The 25421-nt window shown below is 40.9% G+C and overlaps 1 protein-coding gene across 1 annotated transcript in view; it reads right to left on the bottom strand.

The window, feature by feature from the left end:
• ptprn2 (protein tyrosine phosphatase receptor type N2) overlaps nt 1–25421 on the bottom strand; it is a 121021-nt gene that overhangs the window by 73745 nt on the left and 21855 nt on the right. Inside the window, exons 4-10 of the mRNA XM_054623054.1 lie at nt 18065–18300; nt 15506–15959; nt 15079–15375; nt 14765–14805; nt 13760–14178; nt 10444–10530; nt 3724–3803 (exon numbers count right to left, since the gene is read on the bottom strand). Coding sequence (XP_054479029.1) covers nt 3724–3803; nt 10444–10530; nt 13760–14178; nt 14765–14805; nt 15079–15375; nt 15506–15959; nt 18065–18300 — 1614 coding nt within the window. The remainder of the gene's footprint in view (nt 1–3723; nt 3804–10443; nt 10531–13759; nt 14179–14764; nt 14806–15078; nt 15376–15505; nt 15960–18064; nt 18301–25421) is intronic.

The following is a 25421-nucleotide window of genomic DNA, read 5'->3' as shown; positions in this document are numbered from 1 at the left end:
TTGATAAAGCGAGAACAGCCTTCCTACGCATAAACCCGCCCACTCGCTGTGAAGTGTACAAACATGTGGAAACAGGTTGTAGATCAAATCCATCATCAGCTACAAAATGTTGCTTTGCAGAGAGCAAAAGCAACTCTGGCAGATCCAATTTACCCCGACAGAATTTGATTTACATGTTTAGAAATCACATTGAGATTGAGAGGCAGCAAGACGGCTCAAAAAAAAAGAAAAAAGTTGAGTTCTAAACAACACATTTCAACATTGGTTTTAACAGCTTGGCTGCCACTTCATCAAATATTGAATAAATCATTTCTTGGCACAGTATGAACACAGCTGCAAAAAAAAAAAAAAAAAAAAAAAAAAAATCGCACACACAAACATGCACACGGGCGCACAAACACGGACACACAGAATGCCTTGTAGTTTTGATAAAGCAGCAGCTTTCTCTTTTGTTTTGCAGCCGAGCAGGGATTAGGCAGTGCGGGTCTTTGTCCTGCGGTTTTCCAGTTGAGCAGAACACAAGAGCCTCTACCTCCACTAATACAGTCAGACCTCCCAGCAGGCCTTTCACCACTCAGCCGCTAAGAACCTGCTGCCCAAAAGATGCTTTTCAATGAGTTATCAAATCTCCTCTATACTGTCCATGCCTTTCAACCGAGTCTCTTTGTCTATTCTTTTCAATGGAGCATTGAACACATCAAATAGAACTGATGGGCAGATAGATGGACAGCAGAATGTAGCAGAGCGGCTGCAGAGTACAGTCAAGGTAATACCAGTCAAGGTTTAATATATTGTTGCCTGTCAATGTACATGTATGTAAGTATAGCATATAACAATACAGCCATTTAAAGTCAGTGTAAATAATTCCAAGTAATCTCACCACATCCGTTACGATCGATTAATCATTTCAGAAATGAATTGGGCATACATTTGGAAACACTTGCTGCCTCAAGCTTCTCAAATGTAAAGATTTTCATTGTTTTCTATCATTTAAAAGTAAATATTGCTGGGTTTTGTACTGTTGGTGAGATAAAACTAGATATTTGAAAGTGTCACCTCAGGCTCTCAGAAAATGTAAAAGTAATTTACTATAGCAGAGCAAATGTACATCCTGTCGGGTAAATAACAAGTAATTTTAAAGATATCTGCAAGCACTGCTATGCAGATGATGTTCAACTATACATCACATTTAAGCCTCAACATTTTGGGGGTTTTGGGGTTTCACAGTCTTATACGTCACCAGTTACACTTACAACAAAATGTAAGTAAAATTATCTTTTTGAATTGATAATCATCAAATCTGTAATTCAAGGCACAACAGGATTAAAAGATTAGTTGTCTCCCGCCATCGATTACCATACATATTTTTCCCCAAATAAGGTCCCATGGTGGTCCACCGGAAAGGGGCGGGACTTAGCACCTCTATTGTCAATCACTCAATGGCATCATGAAAGGTGCTATTCAAACTGACTTACTTACTTACTGGTTATTTATTTGATATACAGAAGAATATGTTTGCTGAATTTTCTACAGCATTCTTGATATTTTGGTTTCTAGTTTCATGACCGCTGCTCAGGCTCTCAGCAGCAGGTTACATTACATTACATTACAGTCATTTAGCAGACGCTTTTATCCAAAGCGACTTACAATCAGTAGCGCAAAGCTTATATTACATATCATTCACCCATTCACACACTGATGACCATGCTCATACCTGCCCATCAGACTCTAACTAACATTCATGCAACATCCAGTCCACACTGATGGCAAATCCTTCAGGAGCAACTTGGGGTTGAGTGTCTTGCCCAAGGACACATCGACTGCCGAAGCCGGGTATCGAACCACCGATCCTCTGATTGGAGAACTACCCTGCTCTCCACCCTGCTCTCCACTACGCCACAGTCACCCCAGGTTGAGCACAGAGTACAGCAGGAGCTTTGATGAGTTCATTAAGAGGCCACGTCATTTATGCACGGTCACACATAAGGCAATGGTCAGCCAGGATTACCCAGGTGGCCACTGCATGTGGGTGTCAGTTTGATTTTCTGATTCAACTTGAACCATGCGGTTGCTCCACAACCTGTAACCGCTGTGAAATCACTATGCCGTTGCCATATTGTATTGAATTCAATGTCAGGCGTGCATATTTGGATTTGGAATACAGCTAGAAAGATGATTTGGAACACCGAAAAGAGATTTTCTGCATTCACTTCACATTGTTTTAGATGTCAGGAGGGAGCGGGAAGTCCACTCCACCTCACACTGGGGTGGAAATAGAGGGGGGTAACGATGGTAGGAGGGGGGCGCAGGAGATAAAGCAGGATTTGATCTAAGGTCAGTGGGGGCACGCATGTAGCTCCAGAGACAGAGGATTTAACCAGACTGCTATCTACAAGCACCATTTTTACATTTTTAATACATTTCAGAGGTGAAATCCACGGTCAGTCAGGATTTAGAGACAACAACGATGCACCTGAAGTAGTTTGATAAGCTCCTTCTGTCGCCTTTTACAAATCACTATTCAGGTGGGCCGTATTCATAATTCATCACCATGGGTCAGGCTGATGATCATGTTGACTTAACATTTGGTCTGACATTTCAGCCCTGCTCATGCCTGTCATTAGCTCTCGCCACACGCCACCTCATCAAAGTCAGCCACACAAGACGGGAGGTAAAAAAAAAAAAAGAAAAAGGAAGAAGTAGAAAATGGATAGAATAGAAAGAGAAAACAGACGGATGCTATGATACAGTATGGTTATTACACCTCATGCAGGAGAGGTAAATCTGCAGCAGCTGCAATATTTGCTCATTTTGTTAAACAAACGTTGCCAAAGTGGGATGACGGTGAGGGATAAATACAGATACACACTGTAATCCAACAAACACACACATGTACAAAAACTCACACTCCAAAACCACTGAACCACAGCCCAACCCCCCGGCCCAACCTTTCTTGCGGTAAATCTGTATCATCAGCCGTCATCCAGCACATCGCTGATAGGAAACGAGCTGGTGCCAAAAAATGTCGGCGGATAGAAAAAAACTGGAGCAGCGACACATTTCAGCCAATAACAACACCACCATGTTGATTCCAGTGGGGTGATAGTGGATGATATTGACTGTTGGGAGTATTGCCGTGCTTCTCAAAGTCATTTCCGACCAAAGCAAGGACATCTACACACATCACACACACGCACACGCACACACACACACACACACACACACACACACACACACACACACACATAGAAGTATACACTCTAACTGATTGGCTGGTGAAAACCTGTTTTAACCTGTCAGCCTGTTGGACATAATAGAAGACCAAATAAACTGTCATGTACACTGTATATGTGTGGGGTGTGTGTGTGTGTGTGTGTGTGTGTGTGTGTGTGTGTGTGTGTGTGTGTGTGTGTGTGTGTGTGTGTGTGTGTGTGTGTGTGTGTGTGTGTGACAGACTCATCATCTCAGTAATTGAAGATCATCTGTCATTGCACACTGTTGATAATCTTCTTTGGGATGAGTGGGTTTGTCGGAACAAGATGAACACCAGCCTATCTACTGTATCTGGAGAGACTAATCTGTGTTCTCATTTAGGCGCAGACGGTGACAGAGCGGTCGGGTTAGTGAAAATGAGATGAATCGCCATGAAGGTCGTCAACAGCAATCGTGGTGTGATATGTGATAGAAGAAGAAAAAATAGAGAGAGATATTGACTGCTCTTACCTGCAACTTGGACCAGATCTGCGGTGGTCACGTTCTTTGGGTTGGGGCCGATTCTGAAAGTCAACGCTGGACCCAAGACACTGCAGAAAAACAGCAAGGAAATAGCAAAATGAGCAGTTGTATTTAGAGGAATTTTTTTGACATTTTGGGAAATATTCATATTTGGTTTCTTAAGAAAAGTTAGATGACAAGATCAATACAATTCTCTTGTCTGTTAGGTATGAAGCTGGAGACAAGAGTTGGCTAGCTTATAGAGATTGGAAACAGCTAGCCTGGCTTTTCCTGGAATCAGAGTGATGTCTACACAGGAGGCGTTTCAGACAGGCGTTCAGGTCGTCCATCTCACGACTGCCTGAACGAAAAGAAACCTCCCTATTTCAATCAATCAGCTGTCTAAACAGGCAGCATAACGTTCACGTTTTTTCCACATTGTAGGAGCCTAAACGCAACCCAAAGCTTATTTTCATGCTACAATTACGGCATGACAACAGTGATTGTTTGTTGCGCTCTGAGCGCTGCAAAAACACAGGTGATCCACTCTTAAAACTGTGCCTGAACACATCTTGAGTAGACGTACAAGGAGGATGAAGCTTCAGGGGGGCTGTGTAGACAGTTTTTGCTCCAGGTAAAGATATAGTCCCGTGCATAACCCCCAGTAAAACAAGATTTATTCATTTTACATATTTTGGTTTTGACTGTGTTAATTATGGTGATCTAGAGGTGCTACTAGGTGTATTTTGAGAAGCTCTTTCCAGTGTCTAGTCTAAACTAGAGACTAGAGCATCAAATTCACTGGGCAGATATAGTCTTGCAATCAATCCACTCTCAGAGACAATAAAAAAAGTAGCAAGAAACATTATGTTTAATTCTACATTCAATGCAGAATTTGCCAGAATGCACAAAAGGTGTGAGTGATGAGCAGAGAAGCTGTTAAAGACCAGTCACCATATTTCAGAGAAAAATATCATCATCATCATCATGATTTGTCTTTCCTTTTCAGTTTGAATTTGGCCAAAGACCAATGTACAGTCATCATGTTTTCTTTCCTCCGACAGTAACCTGCCTGTACTCCCATGTTCCTTTACTCCCCTCCGTCTGGTCAGGAGTCAGCTACAGACTTCTCTCCCTGGGGCAGAATAAATGTTTGAGGTCCCTGAGGTTGGCCATGAAATAAAATCTAACAACCCCACCAGAGTCTGTAAGAACTCCCTGCAGTGGTCAGGAAATATTGCGTATTCTGAAGCCATGTGTAGAGAAAAAAAAGAAATCATACCCATGTCTACTGTAACCTCTAAAAATCCCAAAAGATGACATTAAATTATGTATTTTTAACATACTGACAATAAATAAGCAGTGACTTCAACGGGCTTCCTCAGGAGGGCCGTCTTTCAAAACAGGTTTAAACAAGACAACAATAAGCATGTCATCCCCCACGAATGATGAAGACCCTGTCTGAGCAAATCAGTAACTAGTACGGCACATTGCTTTGAGCTGTAATTGTAGTTCCCCAATGGGCCAATCAGGGTAATTCTGAATGCTGTGAGTGCAGCAGTGAGTTGTGATTTTCCTCAAGTTTTTTATGAAAATCTAAAATAAATCAGAGATGTCTGAGACACTGATGATGAACACATGGCATGAGTGAGCAAATGATCAATGCAGGAGTCAGATGCATCACTCTCCCACGTTCTAGGAAAATCCTAACAGGGCATTTAGTGAGAATTGTAAAATGCCAGAAATGAGATCGACGCTGTGAAAGTCTGCATCTTATCAAGTACTTTGAGTCTTTTATTCAGTCCAAAATGTCTCCCAGTGAGGTGGGTACTAAAATTCTTTAAGTTTGTTTTTTTTACTTGATTCTAGTGCAGCCTGTTCATAAATTATTCAAACAAATTGATTTCTATTTGATTACATAAACCTTTCAAGAGACCTTTGGGCCTTAATAAAATACTTGACTTCATAAAAGGAATTTTTCTTTTTCTTTGAAGACCCATACCATTGTACTTGCATGTTTTAGCCCATTTACTGCAAATACAATATACTACATCATAGCTTACTGGCTAATTTTGTAAACCATGCTGCTGTGTTAAAGATTTTAGATATGATCAATACATATAGCAAATGACTGCCATTTATTTTGACTTTTGAAACCTGCTTAACGTGTATAATCCATCACAGTAAAAAGCAAGTTTGCATAGATTTTTAGTTTAGGAAAAAGACTTCACTGCATTACCCTCTAATGATACATTAACAAAAATCAGTGTACGATGATTCACATAACTCTAGCTAGTGTGTGCTAGAAGTTTTTCATATATGGAAATAATTGGAAACCAATACATGGAACAGTGGATACAAGAATATATATCTCTATACATTTTTTCAAAATCTTAGATTACACATAATATGTTGTTAAACCTGCATAAACTGATTTTTTTCCTCTCTTTTAGCTCTGTTTTTGGTCTCCACCAGCTCCTGAGGGAAGTATCTGTCTGCTAAATGCTTCACTATGTTCACCAGCTAGTTGCAAACTGTTTCTGTCTGCCGTTTGGTGCTGAGCAGGTAGTGAAAAATAGCTTTTTAGAGCTTTCTTTTATTAAAACAGCTGACTGCTGCACTTAGAAATTACACTGATAACAGTAGTCAGCCAAAACTGTAAAGTTGCGGGCTAAAAAAACAAGACAAAAGAATGAGCTGAAATAGGGTATAAGTGATAAGTAAAGCTGAGGGTACTGCTGAGTTGGGTGATAATTCTTAGTGGGTTCACCAATACAAACATACAGTCATTTTATACAGACACAAAAATATTTTAGCAGCTAAAACTTGCAAAAACAACTGTATCCGATATTGTACTTGATAGATACAAAACCAAAACTTATAGATGGAGGAGTGGATTATTAAATGGATACTTTATTTCTATAATAAACACACCAGGCGAGTACTGGTGCCATCTTTCCATCATATATAATCACTCAGACATTATAGCACATCATCATGTCTTCACACTTCACAAGTCCTGGAAAGTCTACATACATTTTCAGTGTACTTCTGCAGACTGTACGGCAGAAAGGGAGATTCATCAGAATGCCAGAGTGCTGTGACCCGGACCCACTCACCATCAGTCAGCCCGCTCCAGAGGCAGCAACACCCACTCGGCCGGGGGCAATATGTGAGCCGACACTGCCAGACAGACGGACCCAACCATGCACGATGCATTTGTGAACATGATCTCTCTCTCTCTCACACACACACACACACACACACACACACACACACACACACACACACACACATACACGGCTCTAAAATAAATGTGTCCTTCTCTAATACCTTCACCTAGGCTCTGTTTGCTCTTGTAAATGTCAATATTTCCGCAATCTTTACCCCTGCCTTCCACTCTCCTGATGGAAGGTATTCTGCCTGAGAGCTCGATGCATCTCAAATTGAACTGACGTGATTTTATGTTTTTTTCCAAGCCACACAAACCTTATTTAAATATACTAGGGGGGCGGGGAACACCGCCACAGTCATGAGATGAAAATTAAGACGAATACATTTTCTGGAGGACTTCACATCGTCTCCTGTGTTATTGGATGCGTAAGCTTGGACTTCATATTAGCTCTGCTGCTGGGACATGACGAGTGTAAATGTGCAGACTGGTTGGCGGGATATTGGCAGGCTGTGTGTGTGTGTGTGTGTGTGTGTGTGTGTGTGTGTGTGTGTGTGTGTGTGTGTGTGTGTGTGTGTGTCTGCACAGACTGTGTGTGAGGATGGACTTGTGAGTGTGTATCCCACTCCCCCTAGTGTTTCTGGTGAGAAAAACATTTACGTCATCTGAGCAAAAAGGCACATTTTATCCCCCAGAACATCATCATCCAAAACTACAATTTCACATCTCTTTTGAAAGGCGAATATTTTGTGCTGATTACAGTAGTAGCAGCCTCGAACGTAATTGTGTTCAGCATCTGGAAATCTCAACAACATCGAAACCTTCAGCCTCCTCTTCTCTTATGCTCTGAAATTCTTCTCTGCCTGCCTTTTGTCATATTTGAGTATCTCGTTTTCAGTCTTCCTATCAGGGCTCATCCCCCCCCCAAAGCAGGGCAGCGTGCTCTGACCCAGCTCTCGTACTCGAGCCGACTCATATTCAGACAGAGGCTTTCAAACACTCACCTGCCGTGGCCACACAGCAAGAGGCACAATGGGATTTGCGTCACGTCCTCCGCCTTGGCTATTTCTACTCGAATGCGCTTTCATTACTTTGTAGAAGGAAAGAGTGTGGCGATAAACAATCCCAACATAGAATACTTTTTTTTATTTATCTTCTGTGTAGAATACTGTTATCAATATGAAGTGTAACACTGTATCATTTAAGGCATCTGTCTGTGGCTTTTACACTGTGATCATGATTGTATGCAATGGTGGGAAAAAAGTACATCTACTCAAGTACTGTGCTTGAGTATTCCCATTTATGCTACTTTATAGTAGAACCTGAGAGGAAATTATTGTACTTCTTGTAAGTCGCTTTGGATAAAAGCGTCTGCTAAATGACTGTAATGTAATGTAATGTAAGTCCACTGCATTTATTTGACAGTTTAGCTACTAGTCACTTTGAATATTCAGATTTTACAGATATCTTATTGGATGATTTGTTAGATGAGACTGCACAGCCCAAAGCAAGAGAAAATAAAGACTGAGGAGGAAAACAAACAGATCTAAACAACATACAACCAAAATAGATAAATATATTGATACATAACTAAATATTAAAATAATAAATGACATATAACTCTGGCTTGGTCCAGCTATCCTGACCCGTCCTACTTGCCTGAATACCTCTTCGTCCACAGGATTAGGCCAGAGATGCCCCTCAGAAGCCTTTATTTTTTCAATTTCACTCACCTTATTGCTATTATTGTTATTATAGTTAATGCCCCCTTTTTATTGCGTTCTTTTCTTTTGCCACACAACTCCCATATGCACAAATGCACCTACTACTCACGTGCATAGTCTCATAAGAAAATGTGAATGCATCTAATCAATTTCACTCAGGTATCTCCTGCTAATTACCTAAATTCATTTGTAATCCCATTCTTTTTTGTTGTTGTTTCTCTTCTTGCCTTGTCACATGCAACTTTGTGTTAATGGCTTTTCTTGCACTATCAATAAATTATTTTTAAATGGATATTTTCATAATATACATCAGAGATAGTGATATCTTCTTAAAGAGTAAGTCACAAAGTATATATCTAAAATTTGTGCACCATGTCTGTGTGCTCAGATTTGACTGATCTATGACTGAGTGAAAACTAATTTGAAGCTAATGAAGCAAATCCTGCCTCACATCATAGATATTAACAAGAGAGAGTTGTCAGAGAGTTTCTCTTCTATCCACGAGGATAATATTGAATTATTACTGAGCCCCTTTCATTTAAAATAATAATAACAAGTGATAATTTAACAATAATATAATATCCAGGAAATATATACCACTGTGAAGGGTGTCATTGTAAGAAATGAGCACTTTTACTTTTGATAGTACATTTTGTTGATTAAACTTCTATACTTTAACTTGTATTACTATATTGTTGTGTTACTACCTTTACATGAGTCTATTAAATACTTCTTCCAACACTGGAAATATGAATGATTGTCCATTCCAAGTATGTCGCAGGGCTATTCATCCGCATCCAAACAACAGCATCAATCATTATGTGCATCAGGTGTTGATTCTGAGTGATATGAAATGACAGGTGTAATAAGAAGATTGGCTCAATCAGTGCCGGCGCGGTGACATGTCCTGGTGTTCTCGCTCATCCAAGCTAAATCCAAAGCTTTAATTTAAAGATGGGGATCAGGACGTCTCCTTGGTTGCATTTATTTTTAAGGTCACTGTGTATTTGGAGTGTTGAACACTAGATACAGAGAGCACTCTCAGACAGTTTTCCTTCGCAGTTGCTATTATCCGAACCAGAATACTGTGAGTCTACATTTACAGTAGAGCCGCAGTCTGCAGCGCACCGGCTTTGGTGTTCATATGCTGCGGGTGTTACTGAACCACCCAGACTTCACTTCTCCTGCAGGAGCGTCTTGAAAGGCTTGTCAGATCTTAGGCAAACACATCTCCTCTGCCTCCTACATGGCCTGACACCAAATGTACAGCAGAAACATGGTACAAGCGCAAACCAACCCCGCGTTCAAGGACAGTTCGTCCACTCATTAATATATTAACCGCCTCCTGCTGGACTACTTTCTCTATTTCCAGCTCTCGAATCCACTGCTGCTTCGCTTTCTATCTCTCTTCCTCCCTTTTGCCTCTAACTGGGAGTCGGTTGATGGCTTGACTGCTCTCTTTTTGACAAGCCGTACAGTGACAATGGTGGCAAGCAGTGTGTTGAATACAATGGAGACATCGGTATGTGTCTGCAGGTAATTAGGCCCGATTTCTCTCCCTGCGAGAAGTCAAACACACCAAAAGGTCAGAAAAACAACAAACGCCTACATTCTCTGGCAGTGTTCGTACGGCATTTTCCACACAAATAGTCCTTCCCGCTTCTGGACAACCTTCACTCTGTCCCCCGAGCTCAAAGGCACAAAACAAATCTGTTTCAAATACTTTAAAAGTGGCCAATTATCCTTTATGCAACGTATGAATCGTAAACTGCAAGGTAAATCTTTATTTGTGACAATGTGGGCACGTAAGGGGATGTTTGTGTTTGCACGTACGAGAGCTGGGTGAGGTCCGCGGTGTGGAGGTTCAGCCTCTCCGTCAGTCGCTCCATCAGGTCGGAGGCCTGGTCAGTGTTGAGGGAGCTGTGGGAGCAAACACACACAGACAGCTGGGTGTCACGTTTTGGAGGTCCACACACATTCAACATATACACACAGCTATTCGACCGTTAAAATGCTATTTTTTTTAGAGAGATACTGCCACAATTCATACCCACAAATGGGTCATTGCACACAAGCAGAGCCACAGTTGTCTGAACGGATGTACTGCACACATGTACACACTCGCAGACAGACACACGGGCACGCACAAACACAAACAACCGCACAAAGAGCCATGCCAAGGGAAAAGGGATCAGCTGCCTCTTCAGGCTTGGTAAATCACCTGCTTTTTTTCCCCAGCAATGAGACAAACAATAAGGTGCAAATGAAACCTGCATGAGGTGTAATGGCTGTATCGTATGGACGCGTCTATCTCTCCCTTTCTCCTCTCTCATCTTTCTTTTTCTTCGCCCACATTCACTTTTTTTCTCTGGCGCGCACGTACGCCCCAAAGTACAACACGATAACACAAAGTACACAAACACACGGGCTAGCACGCACGCGCCCTCGCGGTGAGATGAGAATAATAAGGTGCAAATGGAATGGAGGTGAAGTGTAATGGTGGTCTGATAAAGCCATGCCTCATCTCAGCTCAGTCCGTGGCTGCTCTCTCACTCAGAGAGTAAATCGCCAAGGAAATAGACCAAACAAAGGCAATCTGCAGGCCGACGCGCTGGATGGAGGAAATGAGAAGGGCACACACACACACAAACACACACAGAGAGCTACTTTATAGCTGACAGCTTAACCTGGAATCACTGGGAATGCCAAGTGGCTGCAAGGTGACACGCACCAAAGAGTCATGGATCATAATGAGACACTGTTTTGTTAGCAGATAAATGTGAAATGAACTGGGATCCAATTCCACGCAGCGTCCGGTAATGAGTGCATTATCAGCTATTTCTCTTATTTTTTCAGATAGTAAATATACAATAAAACATTTTTATAATTATTTTACATATTCAAGGTTAAAATGAAGCTGAGATATTATTTTGTTTAGCCTGCATTTGACACCACAATACAGCAGCTTCCCCCCCCCCCCCCCCCTCCCCAACAGAACAGTGTACTGTGCATGAGTGGATGATTCACTCCACCTTTGAGAGAGTGGGTGGCTCTTTTTTTCTCCACTTTTTGAGGGGGGTTTTGAAAGTTAAAGATTCACCGAAGCAATTCCAGACACGTTTGCATCCCTCTGCGGTAATTCTAGCAACTGGAGAGCTCCAGGAGTGACTTGGTTGTTGATGCCGGTACTTTTCCCCTTGGGTTTCTCCGTCTCTTTCTCTTCTATCCGAAACCATTCCACTTCCCTCCCCCCCCCCCTCCCCCTCCCCCTATTCCCCAAACCCCCCACTACCACCACCACAATGTCAGGAGCTGTCAGATAAGCAAGTTTGCGAAGCCTCTCTGCAGGGTGCGAAGGAGCTGGGGATAACAACCGTGCAATCATGAGGTCTGCAGCAAATGCAGGCCCCTCTATAGGCCAACTATAGGTGACCGCTCAGTGGGCTGAGGATGGACGGGGAGGAGGAGGAGGAGGAGGTAAAGATATTTAATTCAGAAGGTGACCTTTTTATTTCCCTTGACATATACTCACCGCTGTTGTGTGTTTACGTCTTAATCTGCGTTCCGCTATGTGTGGCAATGACGTGACAACGATTGTGCCCGCCGCACCTTTATGAGCCGACGTGTGATGAACAGGTGAAGGACGACACGCTGTCTTGATAACGCCATGAAGGGATTTGAGAGAGGGCCAGGGGCCAACACACAGGCGATAGGAACTTATCTTTTGCGGAGCCTGAGCCGACTGAGAGGTGAGAGCGAAGGAGAGACAGAGAACTTGGCTACCCTTCTTGACAAAGTATCATCATTAAAGCTGTAATACGGCGTAGTTATACCCACATGCCGAGGGATGTATCATTCCTGCTATTGTAATCAGGTGCAGCACACTGTAAGGATTTCAACCTGCGGTATTCTTTTTTTCCATAAAGGCATGAATATGTGGGTGGTTTCAGACAGAAACCGCGTGTCTCTTACAGGCAGTTTTACATAACTGAACAAAGCAGACATAAACTCGGTATTAAGGTATGTAATGAGTCTGCCTGGAAACAGGTTTAACAGTACGACTGAAAACTGGTGAGTGGAGCAATAAACTACAGTACATGAACATCAAAACAGCTGATAATTACCACTTCAGAACTACAGTTAATGTAAATCTATAGACACACTCAGTGTACACAGCTTAACGGAGAGCAGACACACATATCCCCTGGTTTTATTTTTATTTTTTATAGTTGTTTGTTTTATTGAATTTTTTTTATTATCTTTAGTTAGTTTAATTAACAGCCATTTTAGCAGATTTCTACATGTGGATGTAGGTATATCTGGATGCATGGATGAATGCATATGTGTAAAATATATACTTTTTGTTCGTATATATGTACGTATGAATGAATATGAAGTCTTTTTTTTTTCTCTTCTCTTTCTTGTTGGGTGTATAAACTTCAAAAAAATACTTGCAAATACATGTAAATACATTGGACATGTTGTGGTTGTACTGATTCATGAGTTTATGCACTAAAAGTCGATAAAGGTATATTGAAATTAAGACACAAGGCGCTTAACTCAAGATTGGACCTTGAAGACAAGGTGCTGGATCCTTAATGTGGACAATATAAAAGGAAAAACTAGGACAGAACACCAATTTAACTTTTTAATATTATTATCTGGGTGCAGGAAATGTCCGTGTTGCAATTATAAAATGTCAAATTGATGTTCTGTCCTAGTCTTTCCGTTTAAATAAAATTATATAAAATGAAAAAGAAAAAGAACAAGAGAGAAGCTTTTAGTCGGTTTGTCAGTGACGCTTTTTACATATGAGTTTTCGGGAACAGTGACTAAGGTCAAAGAGGTCATTGATGTTCTGTAAATCAATCTATTGACGGAGTCTGCATTGTTTTCATCTGTAACTGGGACAAGTACATATCATTGTCCCATACTACACGTATATTCTAACAAGAAGAACCTGTATACAAATACACACAGCTCAGCAGGAAAACATAGACCAAAAAACACAAACAGTCTTAGAATAAATTGCCTAAATATCCTTATAAAAAGATACATTGATTAAGAATATTATTATTTTAGAAATGATATAATAATCTGAATCATTGTTATGTTTTTATGTTATATTGTATATGTGTATCATACTCACTCTGAGCCGGTGATGATGTAGCCAAAGTGTCTGTCCTTTCCTCTGCTGGAAAACTCTTTCACCGCCACGTGGACCAGCTGAGTTTTGACTCTCATGTCCTTCTTCTGCGGCTCCTCCAGCTGCTTTTTCCCCGCTGGGTCCTGATTCCCCTGCATCCACCTCTGGATCTCTGAGTCCACCTGAGCGTCAGGCCCATCTGCACCACCGGTTAAACGCAGGGTGGCGCCTTCTTTCACAGGTAAGGTCTTCGCCTCCCATTGGTGGGGTACGGAAACTTGGCCCTGCGTCGTTCGGCTTTGGACATTCTCCAGTCCGACCATTTTACGAAGGGGAGCTGGCGGCCCCATGTTGACCTCTGCAGAATCACCGAAGTGCTGCAGGTTGAGGTAGTCCAGCAGCTTGGAGAAGAAGGCTGAATGCTGTGTTAAATCAAAGAAGATTTATCTTTAGAAAAAAAGAAGGTCTTTCTACTTCATTTTACTGATATGTTATATATGTTTCCTTTTACAAGAGAGTTTTTAAAGTTCTAAGGACAAATTAATGAATACTTTGAATAGAGAATTTTATTCAATTAGATATCAGAAATCATTTAAAAGGTATATATTTGTGTTGCATTCACTGACATTTCTGTATCTGAGCGCTGGTCCAAGGTCTAATGACATCTGTTTTCCTTAAAAATTGGTAAAGGATGCATTCAATAACTTTACTTACTTACTACACTAAACAACAAAAGATCCATGGCATCGTGCAGAACTACTTTCATTAATAGCGCTTTTGAAGTTTTGTTAAATTAAAATATTTGAGGCTAGACAACACTCAATGAACTTTATACAATCCTGCAGTTGCTTTCAAGTTCTAATAATTCAACAGTAAATGCTAGCCTGCACAACTTTCAAATCATCCCTATTTGAAGTAGCATTCAAAAGTGAATAAAGTGTAAGTCTGGACATGTCTCGCTCCCTGAGAAACCAATTTGTTGGTTGAGCAGAGTAATTTTAAATTCACCTTGTCAACAGGCTCTTTGTCTGCACCATCTATTTGTTGGCCTGGAAACAAACACAATTTTATGATAGCAGATTGTGTGAAAAAAAGTTATCTTTGTTATTTAGCAAAGAAAAAAAACAGTTATGACTCAAAATGAAAGACTCAGAAATACATTTGGCAGCACTTTCTATTAGGACTACACAAGCAAAGCATTATTAACATATATAGAAACTTAGAATGCCTTATATTCTTATTATCAATGGCAGAAAATAAACACACTAGTACTCCAAGTGTTGCCAGCTTTTATTTTCTTTCTCAACAGAAGAAACACTCACCTTGCTGTTTCATTCTCAGCGTGTCTTCCTGGTTCAGATCCTGCCCTTTGTCTGATTGCAGGACCTGGTCTTGATTCCGTTGCATGGCTGCCAGTGGCTCCCTGTTACCCTCCACGCCCCCCCTGGAGTCGGGGGCTCCTGGTCCTGGTTGGACCCCAACCGCAGGCCGCTCCTCATCCACCTCCTGCAGAGCCCCTGTGATGACCCCAGCCAGATGGTCCAGGTCTTTGCCCATCAAAGCCTCCATGTTGATGCTGTGCCGTCCCAGCTGGTTCACCATATTCTGGATGAATCGTTCTGGAGAAAAAAAAAAAGAATGAGAAGTGTACATTTAAACGTCATTTTTCCCTGAAAAGCAAACAAATGAAAACATGGGAATATTGTGGTACAAATATAAAAGCCAGAGTGTTAAATAAGCATTTCTTACCATCCATGTCATTAAGAGACTCTTTGGCGGTCGGTCGGTTTGAGCCAGCCTTGAGCAGAAGCCTGTCAAGATTAGGCCTTTGGGATTTGGAGCTAAAAGCCACTTGAGACTGCGGTTCTACTTTTTCACTCTGAGCCGGCCGGATGTAGCTGAGGTAGTGGAGCTTTCCTTTGGGCCACGCCAACTTGACACCCGGGACGCCCTCCTGAGTGCTTGGTACCTCGGCAAGAAGCTGCTCCAGATGGCTTGATAGCAGTTTGCTCCCTCCTGGGTCCCGGTTGGAGTAGGTTTTGCTGAGCTTGGGGTGTCTGCCCTCTCCACTCTGGGTGAAGACTTTGGTGACCGGAGTTTGGCCAGCTCCTTTCTGATGGCTGTAGATGGTGGTCTCCTTCCAGCCCTGCTGGGGTTTTGACCGGCTGGGCTCCAAGTGACCTTCAGACTTGATGTCTTCATTCTACAAAACAAAAGGCCACTTAGCAAATTTAGAGCATTGTTAATATGTCAAACATCATTTAGCCGTGCTTGTGGCCTGACAACCAGTCCACCACTTTGGTCAAGGCGAAAATATCTTCACAACTATTGGATGGATTGCCATTAAATGTTGTTCGTTCATTGAATCCTGATGACTTCAGTGACCCTTTGACTTTTTCTCCAGCGCCACCATGGCTTTACATTTGTGGTTATGACAGAAATGTCTCCAAAAGAACAAGACATTCATGAATTTTAATAACTTAATAACTTATCTGTAACATTGTCTATAAACCTCCTCAGGCCAAGTCTAAGTTGTTGTTTATGATACCAAACTACTGCAAATATCTGCAGACACAATGACATTCCCATCATAGTACAGTGAAATAAATCTGCTAACATGTCCGTCAACTCTTAGTCGTGTCTTGTTCATTTGTGTAAAGCTAAAGTGACAACATTCATATGATGAATCTTCAGTAGTTTCAGCTCTGCAGTAATGCCTTTTCTCTGATGAGAACATTGGACGGGTTGAGCTGGGTCAGCATCGCTGTGACAGACTTTAGTATAAAAAGAGAAGCAACCTGTGCTCAACTAGACAGGACAGGATATGAATTGGGATTCTAGATCAAAGACAACTGCCCTTGGAAATTGCATTATGGAAATCAAAGATGAGATAGTGTCACTCAAAGAGTAATATCATGCATTTCCACAACAAACTTTAAAAGCATATCCCTTCTGTCAGAGAAGTAGCAGCCATCCCCTTATCTAAAAAGACGAAACTATGAGGTATCTGATTTCAGATTTAGCCATATGAGTTTATATTTGACACATGATGAATTATGTGTTTACATCACAATGCGATGGGACACAGGCATACAGAGGCCGTTTAACAATTTGGCATTATAGTTGGTATTAATACTGGCACCAAAATGTGTGATTTTGTTCTTCTCTTTGTGAAAAAGAGAAATCATTCTTTTTGTCCGAATCATAAGGACCCTCGTTTCAATACAGCACACAATATATCCGATCCACTGAGCAGCATTATCATTCGTGTCGCTGCAGCACTAATACTAGCTATCTCCCTCGGTGCCATTTTCTGTCCTTCAAATGTATATAGAGAAAATGTCAGTCTTTCCAAGCCCGGCATACTGAGAGGCCATAATGGCATTAACACAGCGAGACGGGGGTGCTCTGCCATTCATGCTAACCATGTTTGCAACAAAGGACCTCGCCTCATCAATATGGAAGGTCCTGAACTCTTCAACTTTGCATTATGACTGCACTGACACAGCAGCAGGAAGCGGCTCGGCTATGAAGCATTTCACACAAAGCCGGGGTTCCACCCTAAATATGAGGATTGAATAATGTAAAGAGGTGATGGAAGATCTTTGTGTAAAAAAGGTCTCTGCTCAGTGGGAGAGGGAGGAGAACACAGAGAGCGAGAAACAATAAAGTGGTGCGGTGACAAGAGGCCGACCTCAGCAAAAGACATAATGACTCTTTTTCAAAAGGAATAGGAAGAGGTTCTTCCATAATTTAGTTGAGGAAAACGTGTTTGTTTAATCTGTGGACCAATATTTCTTGCCTAAACCCAGGACCTAAATGCTATATTTCTAGCTGTTACACGAAGACATTAAAATATAGTAAATCTTTAAAATGGTTTTCTCAACTCCATTTAACATGTCTCTTTCCTAGAGTTAGAGGGAAAAAATGTAAAAACTGAAGCTGCAGAAGCTGCGATATCTTGACTTTTAGTCTCTCTGGTATAGCTCCAAAACACTGGAGTCTCCATTTTCCGTAAATGGATTTTTCTTTTTTATTAGACCCTCCTTGCCCCCTAAATGTGCTCGTCCTTCAAGCTAAACACCTCTAGTTTGTTAGAGGCGTTTTGTAAAAAGTCTGAAGCCCAAGCTGAGATGAACCTGATGACATGAACAAAACTTTGGAAAGCTCAATCCAGAGCCACACGAAGATATTACACAACTGTCTTCACACATTATTATTTGGCATGATTTTTTGCACTTGTCACACCTGTTCAATCCGCTACAAAGTCAGCAACTGCTACAAGCCTAAAGCGTGTGAGACTTTTACCTGAACGTTGGCTCCCTGTCGTTGAATTCCTGGTTTTCCATCAACCTCAGACTGTGGCAGGAAGCCCAGGCCCGTCAGGTACTGCTGAAGGTTCCTGCTCAGGTTCCTGTCTCTGGAGCTGCTGTAGGCCGTCAGGGGGCTTGGAGCAGAGGTCTGGTGGTGGAGAGGAATGGTCCTCAGTTTGGAGAGCTCTCTAGAGACGACCTGCTGGGTGAGGTCGTCCTGCCATGTCAAACCTGGAAACAAAGATCGAACTTCACTTCAAATTCCAAATCGAGTAAGGAGCATAAGATGCAAAGCTTAAACCCTTTGGTTGTGGAGCTTTTTAAATACCTGTGAACTCAATATAACCTTGAAAGAGTAACTTTTATTACATTACATTACATTACAGTCATTTAGCAGACGCTTTTATCCAAAGCGACTTACAATCAGTAGTATATTACATATCATTCACCCATTCACACACTGATGACAGGCTACCATGCAAGGTGCCACCATCAGACTCTAACTAACATTCATGCAACATCCAGTCCACACCGATGGCAAGCCTTCGGGAGCAACTTGGGGTTAAGTGTCTTGCCCAAGGACACATCGACTGCCGAAGCCAGGTATCGAACCACCGACCCTCTGATTGGAGAACTACCTTGCTCTCCACTATGCAGATTCCTCCAGATTAAACACTATTTTTGAAAATAAATCAAACAAAACAACATATTCATCGATGCATACACGGTTAAAGACAACAAACATCTAATATTAAGAATGCGCAATTGAATAAAAAACTTCATAAATCTCCCACACTTTTTGTAGCAAACTGAAATGGGAGAGATAATCTGGCTTGGATAACTGAGGATGTCTGTTATGATGTATGGGAAAGCCAGACTAACACTACCAACCCCAGTACCTGGCTCTGTTGTGACTCCAAAATTGTTTTTCTGGGATGAAATGAATGTTGGAAGCAAAAAGACTGACCAGTTTCATACTTTCTGGGCTCTTATTTCTTTTTGTATATTATCGCTTGGCATTTCTAAAGAGATTTTGGAAATATTATGGATTATGAAAATCTCTTTAAATTACTTTTTGCTGCTTGCAAAAAAGCCATCACATGGAAACAACGGCAGGCTCCAACAAAATGCAATATACTGAAGAAAATACCTTTGTCCTATGGGGAGATTGAGTCTAAGTGTCTGTAAGATGTAACATATAGTCATTTAATATTGTGTCGCAAAAAGAAAATTAAAAGAAAATCCAAACAATCATCTCATCTATCAGACTGGAAATATTGTTTCTTTGACACAGTATTCCTTTAAATGGTGACAGAACATTGTTTAAGTTATCTTTACAAGATAAACAAAACAGCAAGGATGAATCTGAATGGTGGAGCAGAAGTGGTCTAAAATGACGACACATTTAAAGTAAGCCTTTACTACACATTCACACTCATGCACACATGTACGGACACATGTATATACACAGACATGTACACACACACACACACACACACACACACACACACACACACACACACACACACACACACACACACACACACACACCACAGCCAGTCAACAAGCCCAGGGAGAATGTCACACTGCGGCCTGACGCCTTGCCAACATCTCTGCTAATTGCCAACACATAGTTGGGATGCAGAACTCCTGGGCAGGGGCAAAGCACACTGGTGCCAGGACCAGATGGAGCTACCCAAGCAAAAAAGATACCCAAAACATGGCTTCATTCCCAATGAGCCAAGAGGCACAGCATTCCATCGGCAAAGAGCAGAGAAATACCACAGATATCATACTTTTTGAGGTGCCAAGATGTCCATTGATGACACTTAATTTCTGTGCAGAAGCATTTTTTAATGAGAAAGAAGTAATTGTGTTGCGTTGGACTGCTTGGATTCCTAGCTGCCACATACCTAACTTTTTACACATTCATCTAAAGAAACAATGCTGCTCTTAATGATGAGGACATGTTTGATAGCAATAAATATGCAGCCTGGGTTAAAAGAATACCAAAAACATGAAAGTATCAACCCAGTAGAATGTCTTCATTAGCCTTATTTCTCACCCATAGACTCTGGGTATTCTCATAGATATTCATAAGCACCAGATGAGGATGTGAGCAATGCAGAGCAGCTACAGATGCCTCTAGTCGTTCCTGGCAGCGCTGAATGGAGCACAAAAGCAGCGTATGTTGTCGCTGTTCTGGAACGCGCCTCAGCCATCCATCCGTGCAACAATGACAGTTAACTACCCATGGCTTAACCGGTGTGGTGTATACTTGTTATATATTAGCGCGGCGGTGATGATCATTTATGCTATCATCAGTGGGGATGGGGAAATCAGCTCTGGCTGCAGCCCTAAAGGATCCATATGGTACCTGCGGTTAACTGCAGCCGGTTAAATGGGTTCATGGTGAATGTGCGATTGGAGCCACAACAGGATGAAGCGGGCCTCATTGACTGTGACACCTCTATCCCCCTACCTGTCTCCTGGGGGATGCACTCATTTCCATACATACCATGTTGTTGTGTGTGTCTGTGATGGGCACACTTGAAGGGGGAAAAGGTATGCCGGAGAAAATTACAGAATCAAAGTGAACCATTTTGTAAAAGGAAAAGTCAGGAGGAAAAGTCAGGGCCTTTACTGTTGGATTTTTTTCTCAATCAGCAGCTCAGCTGATTATCCTGGCACTGAGGAGCTAAATGTCATGCAAATTCATCTGTAAGTCCGGAGAAAGAGAAAGTGCTGCCGGCTTTTTGCCTGTAAAGGATAGTATGCCGTCTCAGGCAAATGCCTCGGTTAATTAACGCCCTGCCATTAACGCAACAGCTTTTAAACAAGCAAGAGCAAGTGTGACAGAAAGACAGACAGAGAGAGAGAGAGAGAGAGAGAGAGAGAGAGGGGCTTCCTAAATATTCAAAGCCTATTAGATGGGCTCCTAGCTACATGTCTTGTAGTTTCATCTGCTTTTGCTTTACTTCTGCCCACCAACTGATTTTAAAGGAATTAATTGAAAAGCGTGAATAATTTAGCAGCAGGTTCTACCTAATTAGTCAAAAATAAATAACCTAACATGAAAACCAACAGTGCCTGAAATACGAATATGTTGTGTACAGTATCATTTACTTAAAAAATATAAAGTACAGTATTGATGTGATCTTCTGGAAATACTTAAAACACACAAACTTTGTTTAGTAGATGTATGGTCTTAGTCCATCAACTTGTTCCATCTCCTCACTGAAGTTATATAATGTTTACACTGAGTGATATAACTTTGTGTTTTATGGCTGCACTATTTCTTAAAATGCAAATATTCTAAATATATAATGCATTATTTTATACACATTTCCCCAAAATCCAGGCTGATATATTTTGTATCTTTTAAAATAAAGTTTTGTGGTTTTGAATGAACCGTGATTGCCTCACCATCTCTACTAAAATAACTTCATATTGCCAAAACTGCAAAAACAGTTGGTTAACATCTACGAGGATATAAACGATTATTTGCCTGTGAAGGAAATCATTTCGCCCAGAGTAAAAATCGGCAGCAGGTTTTTCTTTGAAATGATCCTGCCACCTTCACAGACACGGACTCACACTGAACGGTTCAATAAAAGCATTCTTGTTTTTCTTATAACAGCTCAAGTTTTCAACATGGCATGTTAGCGTGAGAGTGTGTCTGACTTTTGTTATTCTCCAGTACCATCTAGCAAGGTTGTCAAGGAACAGACAGCAGAATATGAGGACGAACAACAGGTTTTGTCGATTGTCTGTCAAAAAAGACATTTTCGTGCAGGAAGAAAGTAGGACTGCAGTGGCACTGGAGTGACATAATGTCAGTTTATGGTCACTGATTGTCCCTGACTGATGCCTCCTGTCAATGGAGCTATAATGCAAATGTCACAGTGCATCATCTTACTTCACTTGTCAGTACTATGAGACTATCCACCGCTCTGCACAGGGTCAGGAGGTCAATCGACCACAGGTTAGTGTGGTTTAACGTGGTGTATCATGAACACCGGTGTTACATTCTGATGTGATTCTTTCTGATGTTGAGGGTATGGAGCTTGACAGGATAAATACTGACCAGGAACTGAAAAATAGGACATGAACTAGTTTAAAAAACCTAGAGTTAACCTTCCTCCATCCTGAAGTCCAACTGACCGTTCACTAAGCCCTATAAGCCAATGTTAACGCTAAAACTCCGCCAGTTGGTTTAGTTTCAAAAGGAGAATCCTCTTAATATCTCTTAAATCTACAAATGAAGGCCACTTACATGATATTGTGCTAAAGCTACTATTCAGTCAGAATCCTTGCTAGCTTATAAAGAACTGCATTATGAATAAAAAATGTATATTAATTAACACGTTATTCATTCAAACCCTTGGATGGTTTGATATGCAGTATCACACAGGCACAACACAGTGACTTTAACCTTATTGTTCTTACTCATTATTATAACACTTTTACAAGAGATACAGATTCAAGGATGAGGAATAACAGATGAATATGGAAAATTAACAATAGCTTAAAGTTTGGGTGGGGTATTTGGAATGTAAACGTCTTCAAATCAAATACAAATACATTGGAGAACAGGGCACCTCGAAAATAAGTTTAAAAAAAATCAAACAATGAATACAAGGTGTTTTTGGATTTTAATTAAAAAAAAGAAAAAATCTGCCAATGAAACTAGTGAAAATTCATTTCAAAAGAGTTCTTGGAATAAGATGTACTATTTTGGCCTTTCTAGATAAAAATAGATCTTGAAGTTAGCTATGGAAACTCATTTTGATCTATAAATCACCAGAAGCTGCATTTATAATAAGCCTGTAAAGCTCAAAAGTAGTATTTTTTTTTTTACTTAATTAGATAATCAAGTCTACAAACAAGTCCTTATATCTCACTGAAATGTTACTTTTTGGGTGATTGTTTCTTGTATTAAGTGTTATGAGTTACTTTGACTAGTAATTCGAAAAATATACTTGGTAAGATTTTGCGTTTTTGCAGTGTTGAAGTGTCATCAAGGTTGATGTTGAAGTCATGAGCAGGTATCAGAACCTGTAAACCCCAAAAATACTTCACATAGCTAATTCCATGCCCCATGCCCTTGTAAATAACGCTAAAACTGGGTTACTACTGGTCTGGAAGCGAGTGCGTTTTTCATAGGATGGAGAAGACATGACCCGCCCTACTCTGCCGATGATTGGTTAACCTTGACATTCTTTCTCTAACCAATCCTACTCCTTATCCAAAAACCTAATCGATCCAACAAACGAAGGCAGAAACTACAAGCCAATGAGAGGCAGAGTAGGGCCTTCGCCATCCTAGTACAAAAAAATTGTCAGTCAGGAATGTGTGATGACGACAGATTGTTTCTCTTACTACAACCCCACCAATATTTGGCGACATCCAGAGCTAGACAGAACTGCCCTGTCTACATACGGTTGCTATGCTATGATTGGACATTTGGTGTTCAGGGGCAGTGTTTAGTGAACGTACAATTAAATGCTTCATCATTTTGTATTGAACATCAAATTAGTACATTACTAATTTAGCTCCTGTGTGTATCATCACACAATCCCAGTCTGCACACACACACACACACACACACACACATTTAGCAGAGCCATAATGACTCCACAGCAATATGACAGCAGCCTGGCTATGAAATGTGTAGACACGCCGCACACAATGTGAATACTAAAGCTGCTTGGCTTTAGGTGCTGTGTAATATAAAAGTCATTTGCAGTCGGGTGACAGGGCCCTTGCATTCAAAAGGTATTGTGGTGAAAATGGAATAGCAGACATTGTGCTCTGCCAATGGGGACACACAGCCAGACAACCCAAGCCCTTTTGTACAAGGGTCAATTTTCTATTGATCTGAATGACATTGGTGTTGTGCAGTGAGATTGTGCGATTTCAACCTGCATCTCTGATGCAAGATAAAGAGGATTGTAAATCGATTCCATTGATGTTTTTCAACATTTTTTCTCCCCTTCTTCTCTTCAATTTAGGTTACAGTAGAATGGTCTCAGTAACCCTGTCTGGGCTTAAAAAAGAAAAGAAAAATGTGCGCCCCACGTCTCAAAGATGACACTTCAATAGCTGTTGAGCTGATAAGAAGAACGTGCCATCGAGTATTAACAGTGCATTGTGGATTCATCCAAAGATAATGCTCTGTGTCTGTGGATGTGCTTCCACAAGACAGAAAAAAAGGGGAAAATGATTCAAAGTGATGATGTCATGTCTGCGGCGTCTGTAAACGGGCGTCTACAAACACAAGGTCAGAGCTGTGAAGAAAAGCATCTAAAGCATTTACACACCTCTTAAAACAGGAGCAGGGAAAATTACACACCGGGTCTGTTCTCATCCTCCTCACTCTCATTTGTTTATTTCTAAACAGTAATTAGAATAAATGTGTGGTCTCGCCTTGCTTAATATTCATCACTTCATTTTTTTCCCTCCTCTTTTTATTTTTTTTATTTCCTCCGGCCAACTGCTAACTCTTAATGATTTTCAACAGTGGTTCACGCCTGTTAAAAGATATTAAACTCAGAATGGCCTGCAAAGCCAATTACATTTAGAGGGCTGATGCTTACGGTCACGGTCTGTGTTAAAGGTGTCTACTGCCCCCTGGTGGTTCATAACTTTAGTTACAGGCTGCCTAATGTGTGGAGAAAATATTAAAGAAAATAACATCATTTTCTAATAAATTGCTTGTTAACACTGGTCTGTGATTTCCTGCAAATGCATTAATAATTTCCTGACAAGTTTTCTGGAAAGAATCACGTAATTAGCACTAATAATAAGGTAAATAGAGACACAGGTCTTTTAGTTAGGATTTAGTTAGTTGAGTTTAATTATTTGAAAGGAATATCATTAGAAGAACTGCTACATTTAATCCTGAGTACCTGGTCATCCATCATGTATTTATTATCTAACACTCAACTCACTGTTTGTCTCTTATTTCACATATGATTAGTACCAGATTACTTATTTTTTTCCAGGAAACTTTGTAGGAAATGATCAAGAAATGAGGGACCCACGTAACCATTTCAGTCTTACATTCCAAAATCCGTCACATTCAAGCTATTTTTAGGCATTTTATGGGCAGAGTTGTCTGTTAGAAACAAACGAGCCAAAGTCATTACTTTTAGCAGTTATAACGCTGGATCCATAACAGCAGACTGCCTGGAGGCTCCAGTCATTTCTAGCTGTTGTGTGTCTACAACAGAGAGAACAAGACATGAATATAAAATCAGCAATATCAACTTGACAGAAATGAGGAGATGCATGACTCCAGCACGGCTCCAAGGTTGAGAAACTTGAACCCCTTAAATGCCTGCTGCATT

Source organism: Anoplopoma fimbria, chromosome 21 (assembly GCF_027596085.1).
Source record: "Anoplopoma fimbria isolate UVic2021 breed Golden Eagle Sablefish chromosome 21, Afim_UVic_2022, whole genome shotgun sequence".
Lineage (NCBI taxonomy): Eukaryota > Metazoa > Chordata > Actinopteri > Perciformes > Anoplopomatidae > Anoplopoma > Anoplopoma fimbria.
Note: the sequence above shows the minus strand (reverse complement) of the source record. Positions and strands in the feature narration are given on the sequence as shown.